The 22,742-nt window shown below is 36.3% G+C and overlaps 1 protein-coding gene across 12 annotated transcripts in view; it reads left to right on the top strand.

Moving 5' to 3' along the window:
- NBEAL1 (neurobeachin like 1) overlaps positions 1-22,742 on the top strand; it is a 164,493-nt gene that overhangs the window by 15,726 nt on the left and 126,025 nt on the right. For all 12 annotated transcript variants that reach the window (XR_015143586.1, XM_086345219.1, XM_086345186.1 and 9 more), the window contains 4 exons: positions 7,468-7,559; positions 12,528-12,689; positions 21,773-21,854; positions 22,416-22,543. Coding sequence is in view for 11 of the 12 variants with exons in the window: in XM_086345219.1 (XP_086201345.1) it covers positions 7,468-7,559; positions 12,528-12,689; positions 21,773-21,854; positions 22,416-22,543 (464 nt within the window). In the remaining variant the exon portion in view is untranslated. The remainder of the gene's footprint in view (positions 1-7,467; positions 7,560-12,527; positions 12,690-21,772; positions 21,855-22,415; positions 22,544-22,742) is intronic.

Genomic DNA, 22,742 nt, shown 5'->3' with positions numbered 1-22,742 from the left:
ATGATAGGTTTTTTTTAACTTAACATAGGTTAGTAGTTTTTAAAAACATATTTTTCTCAGTAATTGATAGAATGAACAGACCAGAAAAAAAAAAATCAGTGAAGATACTGAAGACTTAAACAATGTATGTTTTATGTTAGTTGCTCAGTCTTGTCCAACTTTTTGGGATCCCATGGACTGTAGCCCACCTGGCTCCTCTGTGGAATTCTGGCAAGAATACTGAGGTGGGTTGCCATTTCCTTCTCCAGGGGATCTTCCCGACCCAGGGATTGATCCTTGGTCTCCCGCATTACAGGCAGATTCTTTACTGTCTGATCTACCAGGGATTGAAACAGTAGAGTTGACAAATTAAAAGGGACTTACGTAGAACATTATACCCATACATTCCTTTCAAGTACACATATTTACAAAAATGATGATATGACAGAACTTAAAGCAAGTTTCATCAAATTTCAGATTATTGAAATAATAGAATATGTTTTCTAATGAGAATGTAGTTAAGGGAGAAATGCAGCTAAGGAACAAATTGCAAAAGTATTTTTTAAAAAGTCATACAGTTTAAAACAAAGGTTTGATTAAAGAATAAGAAATAAAGGAAAATTGGAATTTTTGTGGGGGAGAACTGAATGATAAAATTACACATTTAGATCCTTTTGGGAAGTACCTACAGCATTACCTGGGAAAATTTGTGGCTATAAATGTGTTAGAGAAAAAAGCTAAAATGAAATGAACTAGTCATTTGTGGTAGCCAAGCCTTCAAGATCCCACCTTGTCATATGCGTGCCCTTTTACAGTCCTCCTACATTGTATTGGTTTGTCTATGATGTGTAGAATTTTTTGTTGTTGTTAATTTATTTATTTTTTAATTGAAGGATAATTGCTTTACAGAAGTGTGTTGTTTTCTGTCAAACATCAGCATGAATCAGCCATAGGTATACATATGTCCCCTCCCTCTCGAACCTCCCTCACATCTCTGTCCCATCCCACCCCTCGTCATTGTTACAGAGCCCCTGTTTCAGTTCCGAGTGATACAGCAAATTCCCATTGGCTGTCTACTTTATATATGGTAGTGTAAGTTTCCATGTTACTCTATCCCAATGCGTAGAATTTGGCAAAAGTGATGGTATATCGTTTCTGAAATTAGAAAAGACACTGTTTTTTCTACTGTTTCCATCTCAGTTGCTCTCTTTTTCCCTGTATCATTTGCTCTCTGGGAAACAAGCTGCTGTGTTATAAGTAGCCCTGTGTAGAACCCTATGTGAACAACCGAAACCTGGCCAACCACCACCTGAGTGAAGTTGAAAGTAGCTTCTCCAGCCAGTCAGTCTTTGGTGTGATTGCACTCTGGTTTCTATCTTCATCACAGGTTTGGGAGAAATGCTGAGCCAGAACCACCCAGCTAAGCTGTTTTTCAATTCTTGGCCCTAAAAATCTGAGATAATACTTGTTGTTCAAGCTCCTAAATTTAATTTGTTATGCAGGAATACATTAATATTATAGATAAATTTTCCATTTCAAGAAGACAATGAAAGAATAAAATAAGCCCAAAGTAGAGTGAAGGAAATTATAAGGTGTTTTTTTTTTTATGTAAAATTATGAACTTTATTATGTTTATTTTTCAGTTTTTCAGGGAGGTGTGCATAAGTAAGAAGATCAACAAACATTAAGGAATGATTAACTTTAATAAAAAATTATCCATTATTTAACACCTTGGCATGAGTAGCATAAACACAATCTGTATCTGGATATAATTTTAATTAAGAATCTGGAAGTGAGATCGGAGAAGGCAATGGCACCCCACTGCAGTATTCTTGCCTGGAAAATCCCATGGACGAGGAGCCTTGTGGGCTTCAGTCCATGGGGTCGCTAAGAGTCGGACATGACTAAGCGACTTCACTTTCACTTTTCACTTTCATGCATTGGAGAAGGAAATGGCAACCCACTCCAGTGTTCTTGCCTGGAGAATCCCAGGAACAGCAGAGCCTGGTGGGCTGCCGTCAGTGGGGTCGCACAGAGTCGGACACGACTGAAGCGACTTAGCAGCAGCAGCAGCAAGTGAGATTGAAAGTAAATCAATAATAGCTCTTCATTCTGCAAATCTTTCTAGTAGTCCTGGTGATATCATAGGGGAATTATAAGGTTTATTATAGAAATTACTCATAATAAAATACTGAATCTAGGAAAAGATAATCAGTAGTTCCAACATCACAGAAGAGATAACTAGATATATATCTTCTGAAGGACATATATAACATACCTGTGTTGTATTTTTTGCCAGAAAACCCCTAAATCTGACAATCTCTAGATTTACTACTTCACAGAAAATACAGAGGACTGAGAAACATGTTAAATGACAGTCAGCAAAATCTCTAATGTGAGAAATATTAAATCACAAATGGCATAGTGTCTTCAGCAAATAAATTAGACAAAAAAGAAGTGTAATAGAAACCCATAGGTTTAAAAAGACTTAAAACATATACCAACAAATTGCAATATATGGACTTTCTTTGGGTCCTGACTTTATCAGACAGTTAAGAAAGGCATTTCTGAGCAAGTCAGGAAAATCTGAACATCAATGGGTGTTAAAGGGCTATTAATTTTTTCAGATTGATAGTATTGTCATATTTTAAAAGATGTATTTTATGGTTATGTATTGAAGTATTTGTGGTTGAAATATGATGTCTGGATTTGCTTAAAAGTAATTCATTAGAGGACGGGAATATAGGTGAAATATATGTGTGTATCTAAAAGTTTATAAAACTTAAAAGAATATATGTGTGTGCTTGTGCTCAGTCATGTCCGACTCTTTGCACCCCATGGACTATAACCTGCCAGGCTTCTCTGTTGATGGGATTTTCCAAGCAAGAATACTGGAGTTGGATGCCATATCCTTCTCCAGGGGACTTTCCTCATCCAGGGATTGAACCCATGTCTCCTTCATTGTTCGTGGATTCTTTAACCACTGAGCCATCAGGGCTTGAAAGAATGTTAAAACCCAACTATTGTTATGTGGAGAAAGGAAGGTGTTCCCTCTATTCTTACCTGTAACCCTATCCCATAAGAACTTGGTGAAAGTACATGGCTCTCATAATCCTATTACTACTAAAGCTTCCCAGCAGTGGAGTGGATGTTATGAAAAAGTAAAAATTTCTCATGCTTGAATGTAATTTAAGTCATCACATTCAGCTAGTGGTCACTGCATTGGACAGTACCTCTCTAAGTGTTTAGATGTCATCCTCTGGTAATGAGGAGCCTTTGAATGTATTTGAGCAGAAGAGAAGATTATATTTAAATTGAACAAATCCCGTTAGTAGCTGTGTGTCCACTGGGAGAAATTGAAACTACAGAGACCTGTGGGGATCTACATAACAGTCCAAAATGAACAATTATTTTAATGGCAGATGATTGGATGGATATTTGAGTATAAAATCAATAAACTTGATTCTCAGTTATTTTATAATTGCTTATTTTATGACATTGGATCATGACCAACTTGATAGCAGAATCTGTGTCTTAATAATGGTAGCTGACATGTTTTGAGCATTTGCTAAATGTCAGGTATTGCCAAATGCCTTATATGTATTATCTCATTCGGTGCTTTCAACAGTGCTATAAAGAGAGTATTATCTTCATTTTATAAATCCAGAACAGATCAGAGAAATGAAGTTACCTGCTCACAGTCACACAGATAGTAAATGCAAACGGATGTGAAAGGAAAAGAATACAATTAAGATCATGTGGCACTGGGGATCATGAAATATTTAAGTATGCGTATGGGTAGCTTAGAACATTCTTGTTTGGGAGTGTTACCTAATTTAGGCACATAATAGGTTATAAAAATAACTATACTTAGCCTATACTATGTGCTAGGCATTGTTCTAAGCCGTTGACACTTACTAGGTTATTTCATTTTCACAACCCTGTAAAGAAAGGTGCTATGATTATCTTCATTTTTACAGAAGAAACTTGTGCATACGTAGAGTGACTTGTTCAAGAAAGTGCAGAGCGGGGATTAGTGTCCATTTAATTTGACCTCAGTGCTTCTGCAGTACTTAATACATTTGTGTTTTGTGTTAATAAATATTGTGCAACTGGGTAGATAGACCCTACTGTGTTATTTTATTGTACCACACTCTCATAACCATGAAAATGCCTAAGCTTGAGATTTAATTAATATTGTTTCTGGATGTGTGGACTTTTTTCCTTTTATGACCTTTGGCAGTTCAGTATAGATCATTTTAAGGGTTTTCTCAGGCTGTGTCGGATGTGGCTTTTATATGTGTTAAAATTGTTTATGGACCTGAATGTACTGATCCTGACTCAGTTCCTCTTTTCCTCTTTTTGCTCACAAAGCCAAAGCTCCATTTTATTCCTGCTCACAATTCAAAAATAGTGTAGTGTAGTGGAGAGGACACAGTTGGATTCATATATCTTTGCATTTTAATCCCTGCACTATCAATGACTAGCTGTATGACCATGGATAAGTTATATATCCTTAGAACTTTGCTTTTCTAACCTGTAAAATGAGAAAAATGAAACCCTCTCTCAGTGGTTGTAAGGAGTAAATGGGATAATGTATATTTTTAAAATAGCTGATGTAGTACTTGGACAGTCTTTTGGTGGGTTTCCCTGGTTGGTCAGTGGTAAAGAAGCTGCTTGCCAATGCAGGAGACTCAGGTTCTGTTGGAGAAGGAAAGGACCACCCACTCTAGTATTTGCTTGGGAATCCTATGGATAGAGGAGCCTGGCGGGATACAGTGAATGGGGTAGCAGAGAGCTGAATACAACTTAGTGACTAAATGACAACAATAGTACTTGGTACATTGCAAAATCTGAAAAGATTGTAACCGCTTCACTTCTTACTAAGTAAAACATTTCCAGGTTTAAATACCATTTCTTTCCTTATAGTTAGTTGTTCACTTCCTAAGAGAACTCTGTACTTAGCAAACACTTGATAGCCCTGACTTTCAGACTTTGAACTAGATACTGTAGAGTTTCTAAATAATCTATAAGGAGAAATACATTAATTCTTTATGGCATTATGAGCTGTTCTGTGTTGAACTTTTACACGGTTTATTAAAACTGCTCTGTTAAGAAAGAACTTCTTAATAGAGGCAGACTCCAGCTACTTGTATTTCTGGAGTCTTATCCTGAATGTTTGAATGAATGGATGATGTGCTGATTGGAAATGAAAAAAAACAAGTAATGAAATCCTTGAGAAGATTTCTCACAAGAGGTAGTTCTTTTTCTGAAGTATTTCCATCTTCTCAGTGATGATGTGGATTATAACAATTTATGATCTGATTTTGGAACAGTGTATTAATAGAAAAAACAAATACACAAAAGGTCAGCTGTCTGCATATTCTGGGAACATTCTTTTAGGAATTCTCATTTGTGTGTAATGCTTTTATTTTAGGGAAATAAATTACTTGAGTTCTTGTTATCCAAGAGCAGTGCCTAACAAATGATAAATAAAACTCCTGAGGGTCATGTTTAAATTGACTGGAGTAAAAAAGTGTTAAGAACATGAAGGAAACATTTTGAGCACCATTTTTAATGATGCAATTTATATTTAAAAGAATTTATGAGGAATCATGGTTTTTTCCAAATCATCTTTGAGATATAACTTACCACAAAATGCACAGATTTTAAGTGTCAAATTTGATGAGTTTTGGTGCAGCAAACATTTGTGTAACTGCTGCCTAATAAAACAAATAGAAAATTTCTATTACCTGGGAAGATTTCCTCCATGCCCTTTTGTAGTCAGTCCTCTGAAAGACAGTCAGTGATCTAATTTCTGTCACCATAGGCTGCTCTAGAACTTTTATAATTGAAATCACAGTTTCAATATGCTTTAATGCCTGGCATGTTGCTCAGCATGTTTTTGAAATTTCTAACTGTTGTCATATCAGTGGTTTATTCATTGTTATTGTAAGCTAGCATTCCATTGTGTGACTATACCACAATTTATTAATTAACCTGTTGATGGAATTTTGGTTTATTTCCAGCTTAGGATTATTAAAAATAAATCTTCTATGAACATTTTGGTACAAGTGTTTTTTGTTTTTGTTTCTGCTTTTCTCTTGAGAGGAATGACTGGGCCATGTGGTAAATTTATGTTTAAAAGAAACTGCTAAACTGTTTTCCAAGTGATTGTACCATTTTATACTCCCACCAGAAATGTGAGTTCCAGTTATTCCACATTTTTACCAATACTTGATTTGGACAGTCTTTTAAATTTTAACCTTTTTAGTGGGTGTGTGATGGTATTCCATTTCATTTTAATTTGCATTTCCCTGGATAACTAGTGATATTGTAAATGTTTTTGCATGCTACTTGGCCATTTGTGTATTCTCTTTTGTGAAACATCTGAACCTTTTGCCCGTATTTAAATTGAGTTGTCCTTTTTATATTGATTCATCAGAGTTCTTTTTATATTCTTGGTACAAGTCTTTTGTCACATGTATGTACTGAGAATATTTTCAGCTGATATATGGCTTGCCTTCTCCTTTTCTTAATGGTGTGTTCTAATAAATAAAAGTTTTAAATTTTGAATAAGAACAATTATTATTTTTTTCTTTTTTTGGTTTGTGATTTTTGTGTTCAAGCTGAAAGATCTTTATGTGCCCCAAAGTTGCAAAGGTATTCTCCTATATTTTCTTTTAGAAGATCTTTTAGTTTTTATGTTTAGGTTAATGACCCATCTCCAATTTTATTTTATTTATGTTTTTTATATTTTTCATTAATTCATTGGGTAAGTATTTGTTGAGTGCCAGGAACTGTTTCAGGCACTTGGTATCCGTTGGTAAACAGAAGAGTCACTTGTGGTGAGCCTTTAGATAGGCCCTATGATTGTGAAGTCCACAGTCTAGGGGCACTGACAGGTAATGAATAAATTCTAGAGTATGGGGGAAGGTGAGAAAGCACCATGAAGTGGGTCAACAGAATAGCGTATAAGGTAAATGTTGACTTGTAAGGCTTGTAATTTTAGGAAAACATGGTCAGAAGGCTTCTGATTTTAAGAAAGGGTAGTAAAATTTGGCTTCATTGAGAATAAGCCATTTAAAGAATGACTTGAAGAAGATGCAGGGGTTAGCCATTCAGCTATCTGGGAGAAGAGTGTTCTAGATAGAGAAAACAGCCATTGCAAAGGCCTCAGATGGGAACATGTCTGGCTTGTCCCAGTAACAGTCAGGAAGCCAGTACAGTACAGGGTGATGGAGAGGGCAACTTGTGTAGAATCTAACAGAGTATTGTTAAGACCGTAGCTCTTTGTGTGAGTCACATGGGATCATTATACTTAAATACACATTTTAAAACAGCTCCTATGTCTTCCTGAGTATCATTTAGAGATTTCATATTATTACTTCTTTAGATTATCAGTTTATATGTGCTCAATAGGAGTTAAAACCTTTTTTAAAAAAGACTCCTGACATACTTAATCTTACGATGATTTTCTTATTTCAGAAAGATCCAGATTACCTGAAGCTGTGGTTGGACAGTTTTGTTTCTAGCTATGAACAATTCTTAGATGTTGACTTTGAAAAGCTGCCTACCAGGTATGTAGAAACACTTGGTTTCCTACCCTTGGGTGAATTTGTTAATTCTTGTCATAAAAACCTCATTGATGACATATTAAAAGGATGGCAATTATACGACACACATGCCCCTCCTGCATAACCCTGCTTTCCTAGCAGACATTTCTGATTGATCACAGTCATCTTTCTTGCTGCCTCTTCTTTGCTTTGTTAAGGCACTGGCAACCGAGTGTCCTGCAGTTCGTTTCAGTTCTGATATTACCCAGAATTAGTGCTATATGCCACGAGTTAAGGGCAAATTCCTCTGAGAGACTGTCCTCACTTCAGTCATTATTAGCAAGTCTACGGAGAAGGCGATGGCACCCCACTCCTGTACTCTTGTCTGGAAAATCCCATGGATGGAGGAGCCTGGTGGGCTGCAGTCCATGGGGTAGTACAGAGTCGGACACGACTGAGTGACTTCACTTCCACTTTTCACTTTCATGCATTAGAGAAGGAAATGGCAAACCACTCCAGTGTTCTTGCCTGGAGAATCCCAGGGACAGGGGAGCCTGTTGGGTGGCCGTCTATGGGGTTGCACAGAGTCGGACACGACTGAAGTGACTTAGCAGCAGCAGCAGGGAGACCTTGACACTTCTGACCAACGGGCTACACATTTGGAGGTTGTCATGACTCCCTCACGTTCAGTAAGTTTGCTACAGTGACTTAGAAATCTCACTGAAAGTCCTGTATTTAGGATTACTGTATTATTATGAAGGATACACATAGGAACAGGGCTAGGGTCTGGGAGGGCCTGGATGCAGGGCTTTTTGCTGTCTCCCTGTGAAGTCAGGCTGTGTTGCTCTCCCTGAGCATCAATGTGTTCAAAGAAGGAAGCTTTTTGAGCTTTGGTTTTCCAGAGTTTTGTTGGGTCTTATTACATCATTGACTGTTCGATCGACCTTAGTCTGTACTTCCTCTCCCCTCTCAGAAAGTTGGGGGGTGAGTCATTCAGATATGCCCAGCCCCTTTTTTGAAACTATCTAAGGGTCCACTGTGTGTCACTCCATTCATTTGCCTAAAATTTCTCTGCTATATGACAGGCATTGTAGTTGAAACTTATTTTTCCTGGCCTATAGTAGGGCCCTGGAAAACACCTTGAAGTAGGTCAAGTTTTCAGATTTTTAAAAACTGGATTTGAAAATCATAACATAGGGGAAAAACTAAAATCTTGGAGAAATGTATAAGTGAAAGTACAAATATTTTCTCCCATTCTTCTGCCTGCCACCATTTCCATAGTCTCACAGTTCCCAGGCCCACTTCCTTGATAAACTTTGTATTGTGTCTCAAGTCATCTTGTGGACCTAATCCTTGTTAGGCAGGAGAGGTTAGGTTGGCTGTGGTTAAAAGCTGGAGCAATGAGGAGATACTTTTAGCCACAAAAGGAAGTCAGTTTGTAGAGATGTATTTAGAGGGGAGGGGAGAAATGGCTGGTGGTTGATGATGAAAAAGATTATCTGGAGAATTGAGACTTTCCTGGTGGTCCTAGCTTCCCAGGTAGCGCAGTGGTAAATAAGCCGCCTGCCAATGCAGCAGCTGCAGGAGATGGAGTTCCATACCCAGGTTGGAAGATCCCCTGGACTCCAGTATTCTTGTCTGGAAAATTCCATGGATAGAAGAGCCTGTCGGGCTACAGTCCACGGGGTTGCAAAGAGTTAGACGTGAGTGAGCAGGCTGGTGGTTCAGTGGTTAAGGCCCCATGCTTCCACTGAAGGTGGTGGAGTTGTGATCCTTAGTTTCCAGGGAACAAAGATCCTGCATGACCTGCTGTGCAATCCTCACATTCCCCCGAAAAAAAGAGAATCTGGAAAATTAAAAATCTTCAGGAAGGAAAATGTTTGCAGTTTGGGGTAGAGAGAGGTAGGCACTGAGAGTGTGGCCCAGGTGAGTTGAATTTGGAGAATCAAATTGGAGCCAGATCATGAAATGCCGTGAATGTACTCCTCATCGACTTTGATTTTTTGTTATGGAAGATACAAGACTCTAGTAAGGAATTTTTTGTGTAAGAGTATCATGATCAAGTTTTTTTTTAAGTCATTTAGGTGTTTTTATGGAGGTTGGATTGGGAAGGGTTGAGATTGAAGGCAAAAAGCCCCATTAAGAGGTGATTTAATAATTCAGAGAAAGAAAATCATTTGAGTTTTTGGACCAAAGCATTGAACTTAAGAAATGATGTGGTTATGCCCAAAAAGCGCAAGTGCTTTACTGTTTATAAATGCAATTTCAGAGTTCTTCCCCATTAGATTATTTGTTACAAGTTTATAAAGGCTGAAAAATCAGTATTAAATTTTAACTCAAAATAAGATTATGTATTATTGATTCCTACTCATAAAAGAGTATTCTTTTAGTTTATATTACATGCATGCATGCATGCTCAGTTACTCAGTTGTGTCCAACCCTTTAAGACCCCATGGACTGTAGCCTGCCAGGCTCCTCTGTCCATGGGATATTCCAGGCAAGAATACTGGAGTGAGTTGCTATTTCTTTCTCCATGAGATCCTCCCAACCCAGGGATCGAACCTGGGTCTCCTTCATTGCAAGCAGATTCTTTACCATCTGAGCCACCAGGGAAATGAACCACCATTTATACTTAGAAGTGCTTTTGTTATCAAAACTTACAGCTCACTTTAAATCATGAATGTAAGAGTTTTTATGGAATCAGGATTTTGGCCTTTGAATGCTTGGTGTTTTGTGAGATGCACTTGTTATCATCCATCTGTTGTAAATGTCTCCTTTCTTCAGAGGTTATTTCTAAAAACAGTACGTAGAGTTATATTGCCACTACATTTAAAGTAAGATGAAGAATGCCAATAGTGTTTTTACTTGCGATTTAGTTTATTTAAAATTATTTTTCATATCTTTGTCAGAATATGGATTTAGATTTTGCTAGTAGTAAATTTTCCATTTTTCAAGTGAATAGTATATGTCAGATGTATAAAACTAGTTGTCATCTTAAAGCAGCTCACAGATAATCCTCATTTAAAGTATACTGACTTTATAAAATTTCCATGTTAGAGAATTCATAATACAAAGCAAGAGTTGCTTTTACCAGATTACAAAGCCTTGAAATTTAAGCTGGACTTTTTCCTGTGTTAGAACAATTGGCAGCTGTTTACAGGAGACATTGAGTAGGCGAACAGAGGAGTGGAAAAGATTTCTGGAGTTTGGGAAATTTCAGCAAAAGGAGCTTAGAATTTTGGCAAGAAAGTCTTAGAGGTGGGAACATACTTCTAAACTCTGAAATCTTTATCACATTAGGCCAAAAATTCCAACTTGGATTATAAACCATGTTCTAATTTTATGAGCGTCAGTTAAGAAAAAAGATTACTCTTTTAGAAGCTGATATTGTTTTCTGCCTAGGAAAATAAAAACATATGTAAATAGAAAAAGGGACAACTAAGGACAAAAGGAACTAGTTTTAAATAACTAGAATGAAATATTGGGAAATCTGATGTCGTCTTTCTTGCTGACTTACATTTTTGGAAAAGTGAGGAGGAATAGTTTTGCTTAGTCTTGAAAATCAGTTTTATTTAAATATTTGTTATTTTGAAGTTGCTCTGTTTTTTCTAATCACCTTTTTTAGCTTTTCAGAAAAAGTTAAATATAAAAATGAGTGTTTGTTTTGCCATCTGTAAATAAGAGAGAATTAAAGAATCCAAAGTTGCAAGTGAAATGATGCCCAGACTAAAACGAAGCATATTCTATAACACAGTTGTAGAATTAGGCAACCTTGGTGGTCTGCTTTGTGATTTGTATTTATTTTATAAAACACTTTATTAATTTATATTGTAGGGTGGTTCAGGAAGAGGCTAATATTTATCATGTGTTATTTATGTGACTGCTGCTGAGGTGCTTCAGATTTTTCTATCTACAATGAATGCCTTTTACTCAATGTAAAAATAGTACTAATACTTCATGTTAAGCATTATCTGAAAAAGAGACCATTATAAAGTATAATTGTCATTTAATCATATAAGTTCTTCACAGTGCTTCTTTATGATTTGAGCATTTTCCTAATAGAGATAGGAAAATTAGTATAATGACTTATGAAAAGATTCTTAGGCTTTAGAAATGTGTATTTAAAATGCATTACATTTTTAGAGTTCTTCACCTATTTTAAAGTGGAAAATGCACATTGACTACTTGGTTTCAGAGCCCAGTGAAATAGGACAGATATCTGATATTACAGTTTCATAGAGATATTACAGTTTCAGAGATGAGATTAAATGAATGCTTTATGTTACAAAGGTGGAATTTAGCATTCAGGCTTCTGACACTGAATCTAGGGGATTTTAATGTGAGAGGCACATGTAAGGAGTCACTTATATCTCGTGTTGGTTTTTGCCCTGTAGAATCAAATAGTTTTACACAGAAACCGCTTGTCACAAAATATTGATATATCACTTGAAAAGAGTCTTCTATTGATGTTTGTGCTTGGAGTTCTACATTCATCTCTTTCTCCTTTCCTCTTGCTAGTTATCTTCTCTCCCTCTTCTGATCAGATGGCTTAGGGAACCTTTAGGTAGGTGAATATTGTTTATTTAGTGAAGCAGTTAACAGATTAAACTAGTTATGGGTACTTCTTTTTTATTTGCTAGTTACTGTTTCTTTTTGAATTGGTATAGACACATATTTTATTTCTAAGTAATAGAAGGTGAACTAATATATTTTAAGTATGTTCTTTAAAAGTAGCACAGTTGAGAATACTAAATAGCATCTTTTTCTCTCTTTTCAGTAAGCCTCCTCTGAAGTGTTACTAATCACTCTGCTCTAACAGTCTTCTAAAATATCACTAATCATTTGGTGGTACCTTGCAGAGAGGAGGCACAGAATATGGGATCTAGAGGAGCTTCTTTAGGACTTGAACTGAAAATGTAGTTCCTTTAAAGTGCCAGAGATTTTCATCCTGTATTTAAACACACTTCTTATTTTGTTCCCTTTCTATTGTAGGGTGGATGATGTGCCTCCTGGAATATCTCTGCTTCCTGATAATATTCTGCAGGTTCTGAGGATCCAGCTTCTACAGTGTGTTCAGAAAATGGCTGATGGGTTAGAGGAAGAACAGCAAGCCTTGTCAATTTTGCTTGTCAAGTTCTTCATTATTCTTTGCAGGTATCTGGTGCAAATAATTTCTGTTTTAAATAATTAATAGCAAACTAATAATGTATTTATTGGTTATTAATGATGTTTGTTGTTCATGTGGTTAATAGCAAACTAATAATGCATTTATTGGTTATTAATGATGTTTGTTGTTCATGTGGAGTTCTTAAGGATGAGTGCAGCTTTTGAAGTAGATTTGTAGTTTGTTATTATATTGGAAAGCCTTTTAGTATACCTACGTAGAGAGATTCAGCCAAGATTAAAGAATAAGTGCTTTAGAGTTAAGACAACGACAAGAGTTGTTACTTAAGAATTTCTTGCACTAGTATTTTCTCTATGGTCCTCACCTGTAAACATGTACATACACATTTTTATACTGTGCATTGCGATTTGAAAATGTATTTTTCTAGTCTTTCATTTTATAATTTAACCAAAGAAAGTATAATTATTCCATAGCTTATATTTCCAGATTTATAGATGATTGGGTCTATGGTACTTAAATTTGGTGTGTATAAATAACAATTGGGAAGCTTACTAGAAATGCAGAGTTTGAGCCTTATGTATGGAAATTCGGATCTAAAAGAGCTCATGCATTCTGATTTTCACCTATTCCATGTTAATCTGCATATAAAAATTTGAGAGCCATTGGGTTAGGAACATCATATGCTTCTTAAAATCTGTCTTCTTGTTCTTAGAGGAAGAACTTTTAGTCTTTTACCGTTAGTCTGATATTTGCTGTGAAATTATATATAGATTTTATTAAGTCGAGACAGTTTCCTTTTATTCCTAATTTGCAGAGTGTTGTTCTCAGGAAAGATTGTTGAATTTTCTCAAATGCTTTTTGTGCAGTTAAAATGCTTTTTAATTGAGATGATCAGGTGGATTTTTTTCCCTTTATTCTGTTGATGAAGCATATTACATTGGTCAGGTTTCATATGTTGAACCATCCTTTCATTTCAGGAATGAATTCCACTTAGTCATGGTATGTAATCCTTTTAATATGCTGTTGAATTCTCCTTACTGGAATTTTGTTGAAGTTCTTTGCATTAATGTTTATAAGGATTTTGGTCTGTAGTTTCCTCGGAATCTCTTGTCTGATTTGGTATCATGGTAATACTGGTATCATATAATGATTTATAAAGTGTTTCTTCTTCACTTTTTGGAAAGACGTTGAGAAGGATTGGCATCAGTTCTTCTTTAAATGTTTTGTAGAATTTGCCAGTGAAAATATCAGGTCTAGGGCTGCTTTGTTGAGAGAGTTTTGACTGCTGATTCAGTATCCTTATTAGTCAAAGATCTGTTCAGATTATTTATTTCATCACGGTTTAGTCTTGGGAGGTTTTGTGTTTCTAGGAATTTCTCCATTTCATCTATGTTATTAAATCTGTTGTACAGTCCTTCATAATACTGTAATAATTATTTTTATTTCTTTATAATCAGTACTGTATATCTTTTTATTTCTTTAATCAGTCACGTCCAACTCTTTGCAACCCCATGGACTGTAGCCCACCAGACTCCTCCATCCATGGAATTTTCTAGGCAAGAGTACTGGAGTGGGTTACCATTTCCTTCTCCAGGGGATCTTCCTGAACCAGGGATCAAACCCAGGTCTCCCGCATTGCAGAAGCAGATGCTTTACCATCTGAGCCACCAGGGAATCCCAATTGGAGAAGGTAATGGCAAACCACTTCAGTATTCCTGCCTTGAGAACCCCATGAACAGTATGAAAAGGCAAAAAGATAGGACACTGAAAGATGAACTCCCCAGGTCGTTAGGTGCCCAGTATGCTACTGGAGATCAGTGGAGAAATAGCTCCAGAAAAAATGAAGAGATGGAGCCAAAGCAAAAAAGTACCCAGTTGTGGATGGGACTGGTGATGGAAACAAGGTCCGATGCTGTAAAGAACAATATTACATAGGAACCTGGAATGTTAGGTCCATGAATCAAGGCAAATTGGAAGTGATCAAACAGGAGATGGCAAGAGTGAATGTCGACATTCTAGGAATCAGCGAGCAAAAATGGACTGGAATGGGTGAATTTAACTCAGATGACCATTATATCTACTACTGTGGGCAAGAATCCCTTAGAAGAAATGGAGTAGCCATCATGGTCAACAAAAGAGTCCGAAATGCAGTACTTGGATGCTGTCTCAAAAACGACAGAATGATCTCTGTTTGTTTCCAAGACAAACCATTCAATATCATGGAAATCCAAGAAAAGCAAGAGAGTTCCAGAAAAACATCTATTTCTGCTTTATTGACTATGCCAAAGCCTTTGACTGTGTGGATCACAATAAACTGTGGAAAATTCTTAAAGAGATGGGAATACCAGACCACCTGACCTGCCTCTTGAGAAATCTGAATGCAGGTCAGGAAGCAACTGTTAGAACTGGACCTGAAACAACAGACTGGTTCCAAATAGGAAAAGGAGTATGTCAAGGCTGTATATTGTCACCCTGCTTTTTTAACTTATATGCAGAATACATCATGAGAAATGCTGGGCTGGATGAAGCACAAGCTGGAATCAAGATTGCCAGGAGAAATATCAAAAACCTCAGATATGCAGACGACACCACCCTTCTGGCAGAAAGTGAAGAGGAACTAAAAAGCCTCTTGATGAAAGTGAAAGAGGAGAGTGAAAAAGTTGGCTTAAAGCTCAACATTCAGAAAACTAAGATCATGGCATCTGGTCCCATCACTTCATGACAAATAGATGGAGAAACAGTGGAAACAGTGGCAGACTTTATTTTTTTGGGCTCCAAAATCACTACAGTTGGAAGAAAAGTTATGACCAACCTAGACAGCATATTAAAAAGCAGACACCTTACTTTGTCAACAAAGGTCTGTCTAGTCAAGGTTACGGTTTTTTCAGTAGTCATGTATGGATGTGAGAATTGGAGTATAAAAAAACCTGAGCGCCGAAGAATTGATGCTTTTGAACTGTGGTGTTGGAGAAAACTCTTGAGAGTCCCTCGGACAGTAAGGAGATCCAACCTGTCCATCCTAAGGGAAATCAGTCCTGAATGTTCATTGGACAGACTGATGTTGAAGCTGAAACTGCAATAGTTTGGCCACCTGATGCGAAGAGCTGGCTCATTTGAAAAGACCCTGATGCTGGGAAAGATTGAAGGCAATAAGAGAAGGGGATGACAGAAGATGGGATGGTTGGATGGCATCACAGATTCAATGGATATGAGTTTGAGTAAACTCTGGGAGTTGACGATGGACAGAAATGCGTGGCATGCTGCAATCCATGGGGTCGCAAAGAGTCAGACACTACTGAGCGACTTAACTGAATTGAACCGAATCAGGAGTAATGTCCACACTTTCTTTTCATAATCTGTCTTTTTTTTTTCCTTTGTCTGTCTTGCTAAAGATTTGTTAATATCTTTAAAGAACTAATTTTTGTTTCATTAATTTTCTCTGTTTTTAAGAATTTTTTGGTCTCTGCTCCGATCTTTATTGTTTCGTCTTTCTGCTAGCTTTGGGTTTAGTTTGTTCTCTCTTCTTGATTCCTTAAGTTAGGCAATTGAGTAGTTGGTTTCTTTTCTTTAGTGTAAGCACTTAATACCTATAACATTTTCCCTTTCACCACTTTCACTACCTCTCATAGGCTTTCATAAGTCGTATTTTTCTTTTCATTTATCTCAAGTATTTTCTAATTTCCCTCTTGGTGTCTTCTTCGATCCATTGATTGTTTAAAAGTCTTTTGGTTAATTTCCACAGTTTTGAGAATTTTTCAGTTTTCATTTTGATTTTAGCTTCATCCTGTTGTGGTTAGAGAAGATGCTTTGTATGATATCTGCCATTTTAAATCTGTTGAGACTTAATTTGTAACCTAACATAGTGTCTATCCTGTAAAATGTTCCAAGTGCACTTGTGAAGAATGTTCTATTGTTATTAGCTAGAGTGATCTGTGTATGTTTGTTAGATCTGTGGTTTACTGTGTTAATTAAATCCTCTGTTTCTTTACTTATCTTTTGTCTAGTTGGTTTTATTCATTATTGTGGAGGAGATATTGAATTCTCCAGCTATTATGGGAGAAATATATTTCTCTCTTCAGTTCTGTCAGTATTTACTTCATATATTTTGATGGCCTCTCATTAGATATGTAAATATTTATAATTGTTGTATCTTCTTGCTAGTATTATACCTTTGTTATATTGCCTGTGCCTGCATGCTACGTGGTGTCTGACTCTTTGTGACTCTCTGAACTGTAGCCCACCAGGCTTCTCTGTCCATGACGTTTTCCAGGCAAGAATACTGAAGCAGGTTGCCATTTCCTTTTCCAGGAAATCTTCCTGACTCAGGGATCAAACCATGTCCCCTGTGTTTCCTGCATTGCAGGAGGATTCTTTACTCACTGAGCCAGCAGGGAAGCCCCTTGTTACATATATAATGTTATATATACCTTTATTATATTATGCTTTTTAAAGTATATAATGTCCTTGTCTCTTGTAACCTTTTTTTGACTTAAAGCATGTTGTATCTGATATTCATAGGTCAACCTCTGCTCTCTTTGAGTTATTCTTTGCATGGAGTATCTTTTTCTCTGCTTTCACTTTCAACCTGTTTGTTTCCTTGGACCTCAAGTAGGTAATATATAGTTGGATCATGTGTTTGTGTCAATTCTGCCAATCTTTGTCTTTGATTGGAAACTTTAATCCATTTACATTGAAAGTAACATTTCTGTTATTGTGCTATTTGTTTACTTTATGCCTTCAAACAAGATTTTGTGCCTTATTTCTTAATTACTGTCTTCCTTGACATTTTGTATCAAATGTTTAAATTCCTTTGTCATATTCTATTGTATATTCAGTTCAGTTGCTCAGTCGTGTCTGACTCTTTACAACTCCATGAACCATAGCAGACCAGGCCTCCCTATCCATCACCGACTCCCGCAGTTTACCCAAACTCATGTCCATTAAGTTGGTGATGCCATCCAACCATCTCATCCTCTGTCGTCCCCTTCTTATGCCTTCAATCTTTCCCAACATTAGGGTCTTTTCAAATGAGTCAGCTCTTCCCATCAGGTGGCCAAAATATTGGCGTTTCAGCTTCAACATCAGTCTTTCCAATGAACAACTAGGACTGATTTCCTTTAGGATGGACTGATTGGATCTCCTTGCAGTCCAAGGGACTCTCAAGAGTCTTCTCCAACACCACAGTTCAAAAGCATCAATTCTTCGGCGCTCAGTTTTCTTTATAGTCTTAACTCTCACATCCATACATGACTGCTGGAAAAGCCATAACCTTGACTAGACAGACCTTTGTTGACAAAGTAATGTCTGCTTTTTAATATGCTGTCTAGGTTGGTCATAACTTTCCTTCCAAGGAATAAGTGTCTTTTAATCTCATGGCTGCAGTTACCATCTGCAGTGATTTTAGAGCCCAAAAAATAAAGTCAGCCACTGTTTCCACTGTTTCCCCATCTATTTGCCAGGAAGTGATGGGACCAGATGCCACTATCTTAGTTTTCTGAATGTTGAGCTTTAAGCCAACTTTTTTACTCTCCTTTTTAACTTTCATCAAGAGGCTCTCTAGTTCTTTACTTTCTGCCATAAGGGTGGTGTCATCTGCATATCTGAGTTTATTGATATTTCTCCTGGCATATTCAATAGATATTTTCTTTTTGATCACCATTGGTATTACGTTTAACATTCTAAAGTTATCACACTCTAATTTGAATTTATACCACTCTAATGTCAATAACATACAGAAACTCTGCTCTTTTATGGCTCTCTCCCTACTCCTTTTGGTTTTGGTATCACAAAATTACATTTATACAGTGTTTTCCCCAAAGCATAAGCTAGTAATTATTTTAAATGTGTTAGTCTTGTAAATTATATAAAAATAAAATTTGGAGTTACAAACCAAAGTTACAGTAATTCTAGGTTTTACATGAACAGTATTTTTTTTCTTTAAATATGACCTCTTAAAATATATAAAAACAAAGAATGCAATTACAAATCATTGTTACAATAATTTTCTCTTTTATAATTGCCCACATATTTACCTTCATTAATATCTTTATTTTTTCATACAACTTTGAGTTGCTGTGTAGTGTCCTTAATTTGCACCTTGCAGGACACTGTTGAGCATTTTTTGCATGGTCGACCTAGTTGGCACAGACTCCATTACCTTTTATTTTCTAGAAATGTCTTTGTTTCTCCCTTACTTTTGAAGCAGTTTGTCAGATATTGGGTTGTTGGTTGATAGTTTTTTCTTTTAGCATTTTGAATATATTCTCTCACTGTCTTCTGACCTAAATTTGTTATTAGAAATCTGCTGATAATTGTATTGAAGATATCTTATATGTGATGAATTACTCCTCTCTTCCTGCTTTAAAGATTCTCTCTATGTCCTTTGAGAATTTGATGATAACTTTGTGTGTCTCAGTGTGGGTGTCTGTGAGTTCACCTTATTTAGAGTTTATTAAGCTTCTTGGCTGTTTATTTTCATGTCTTTCATCAAATTGGGAATGTTTTCACCCACTATTTCTTCAAGTATTCTCTGTTCCCCCTTTTCTTTCTCTTCTTTTTATGCAAATATTTTTATTTCTGTTATTTAGACTTGTTAGTTTCCAGTGTGCTATCTTCAGGTTCCCTGAGTCTTTCTTCTGCCTCTTCAAATCTGTCCTTGGATTCCTCTAGTATATTTTTCATTGTAATCGTTGTACTTTTCGGCACCAAAATTTCTTTTGGCTTCTTTTTAGTTTTTTAAATCTCTTTATTGATATTTCCATTTTGTTTACATATTAACTTCTTGATTTTCTCCACGCCTACCTTGAATACTTCGAGTGTCTTGAAGACAGTTAATTTGAAGTTTTTGTCCAATAAGTCTTTTTCACGAAGTTTCTGTTGATTTCTTTTTTTCTCTTAACTGGGCCATAGTTCTCTAGTTCTTTGTATACCTTCTGATTTTCTTGTTAATTGAATGCAGGACATTGAATCTAATAATGTAATGCTGAAAATCAGATTTACCTTCCTTCCAGTGGTTTACTGCTTTTTGTTGTTACTTTTGTTTATTGCTTTTATAATATTTTTTTTATTACAGATTGTCTTTGTGCTGAGAATCAACCTGAGTTGTAAACCTGAGGTCTGCTCAAATCTATTATGATTTTCCCTCAGCATATGTGGTCACTCTCTAATTTTCCCCATTTATGCCATCATTTTTGAATATCCTGGTCTTTAATATCTGTCTCCCAAAAGGGGAAAAAAATTAAAAAGATGAAGATGGGAAGGGAAATGACCCATTAAGTCCCGTGGAAATTATGTTGCCCATAGAGGGAAGAGTAATAACTGTCGGGGTAGGTGCAATAGCAGTGGCTGCCTGTCTGTTTCTGTGCACCTTTATAATCAGACGCAGCAGTCGGTGATCAGAGCACAGATCTCCAATATTTGGAGGACAGGGTCCTTTTTGCCCATAATGGTTCCTGTAAGCTTGCTTCCAAGCTGCTTCTGGAACATATGCACAGCTGTTTACCACATGTCTGGGATGGGGATTGGTAGCTGCTGCTGTGCTAATAGCTGAAATTTAAATTAATGTCCATAATGTAGGACATTAATTGCAATTTACCATCCAAATCTTCATCTGGAAGTTGCCAGCCTTCATTAGAGGCTCAAGGTTTCCAAAATACTTACATCAAACTGATTTTGACAGTGTATCTGTTTCTAGGTGGGGAGACAGATTCCTTGTGCTTCCTACTTGGCTGTCTTCCCAGAATCCTCCACAGGGGCTTTGAATGTTACCTCTGCCTTTACTCTCTGCTTTCTCAAAGATGTCCTGCCATTCTGACTTCTTAAGAAGTCTATTAATTCAGTTAATTTTTCCTGTTCTTTTAGCATCTACTGAATTTTAAGATACAGAGTATTTTTCAAGGTCACAATGTCTCAGAACTTAATAGAGTTTTTTGTCTTAATAGAATTTTTTTTTAATATGTAAAGAAAAACACTGCCAAGGTTAGGTAGAGTACACTTTAGCATTTTATGTGTCATGGGAAAAAAAAGTGCAAGTTTTAGTTGCTCAGTTGTGACCCTCTGGGCTGTAGCCCACCAGGCTCCTCTGTCCATGGAATTGTCCAGGCAAGAATACTGGAGTGGGTAGCCATTCCCTTGTCCAGCGGCTCTTCCCGACTCAGGGATTGAACCTGGGTCTCCTGCATTGCAGGTGGATTCTTTACCAGCTGAGCCACCAGGGAAGCCCTTTATGTGCTATACCTTGATCTTGTTAAAAATGGAATAAAAATGAGGGTCAAATTTTAACTGAATGCCATGCCCTTGTTAATCCATTGCTTTTACACAAGGCATGTACTCTGCTCTCTTGGAGTATGTATAGATATCCACCCTTCTCTCAGGCTTTTTAATACAATTGAAGAGATATATTATGAGTCTAAAGAAAGTGAAAGAAAGTGAAGTCGCTCAGTCGTGTCCGACTCTTTGCGACCCCATGGACTGTGGCCTACCAGGGCTCCTCCATTGATGGGATTTTTCAGGCAAGAATACTGGAGTGGGTTGCCATTTCCTTCTCCAGGAGATCTTCCTGACCCAGGGATTGAACCCAGGCCTCCCGCAATGTAGGCAGACGCTTTACCATCTGAGCCACCAGGGATGAGTCCAAAAGGGGAACCCAATTTCAGAAAGCAAGATGATAACTGTAAAACTACACAAAATGTCTTGTAAAGGCAATGAATGATATGTAAAAAAACCAAGCTAAGAATCTACAGAAGAAAATAGCAACTAATCTGGAAAGAAATAATGCACAATGTATCTATTTGCTAATGTTTGAGTTGTAAGAACATTAATGACTTTTACTCTTTCTACTTTGTGATATTTTCCAATTTTTCACAATAAGCAAATGCTAATTAACATGTATTTCTTATTCTCTATTTATAGTAGTTAAATAGTGCTTGAGGTGTGTTTTGCATTCTCAGTGGGAAAGCAATTATATAATCAAATTGATTTTAAGTTTTAATGAATATTATTTGTACTTCATTTGCCAACAAGTGTTCTGAAAATCAGTCTGAATATGAGCATGCATTTTTCTCACCATTCATATGCAGTAAATATATGGCTATTCTTTTTTTTTCTCTCACAGAAATCTATCTAATGTAGAAGAAATTGGGACCTGCTCATATATCAACCATGTTATCACTATGACAACACTCTATATTCAGCAAGTAGGTGTGAATTAATATATTTCTTTTTGTTGCTTTACTGAGAGTAATTAGTTTTTACTTTTTAAAATTTAGTAAAGTTAAATGTTTTCAGAGGAGGTATTAATTGAGAAGATCATTAAATTATCATTGGGTACATTATTGCAGGCATCTTATGCATATTATCTAAAAGTAGAAAAACAGTTATTAATACATTTTGTTATTTTAATTTAAAAATTGAAACATTTTGTAAGTGGCTTTTTAAAATGGCACAGTTTGTCATTTTATGTTTTTATTATTTATTCATCAAATAGCCCTCTTACTGAAAGCATCTTCATTTTTGGAAAAATGTTTGGCTGACAATTTGAAACCTTTCCTAGGAAATATTTAAAATTTGAGTGGTTATATGTAGTCCATATGATTAACTGACCTTCTGCAGATTCAAGTGGAACTTAGACTTATTTGAATAAAAATTATCTGTTATTATTAGATGACTGAAACACAGTTATCTCTTAATGATATTGCACAGTATGTCATATGGCTTAATATTTTTAAGTGCATATAATTTTATATTTAAATTCTCAGTTAAAAAGCAAAAAAAAAGAGAAGGAATTGGCAGATCAGACATCTATTGAAGAATTTGTGATCCATGCATTGGCATTTTGCGAAAGTTTATATGATCCATATCGGAATTGGAGGCAACGGATTTCAGGGTATGTTTTATAAATCATAGTGTTCATTTGCACACTTAATGTCCTAGTGAATGTAATTCTTCAAAGCAGGTCTCGTTCTCTGTGAAAGCAACTGGTAAGTTGTGTTTGAGGCTCCATCTCTATCTCTGAAATAGAGAAGTACATTAGAGGTAATGAATTAGTGGTAAATGCCACTTCTGGATAATTAATTTACTCTGAT

Source organism: Bos grunniens, chromosome 2 (assembly GCF_055505025.1).
Source record: "Bos grunniens cultivar Pamir isolate PY7600 chromosome 2, Bosgru_T2T1.0, whole genome shotgun sequence".
In the NCBI taxonomy this organism is placed as follows: domain Eukaryota; kingdom Metazoa; phylum Chordata; class Mammalia; order Artiodactyla; family Bovidae; genus Bos; species Bos grunniens.
This window is presented reverse-complemented; position numbering and strand designations above follow the sequence as displayed.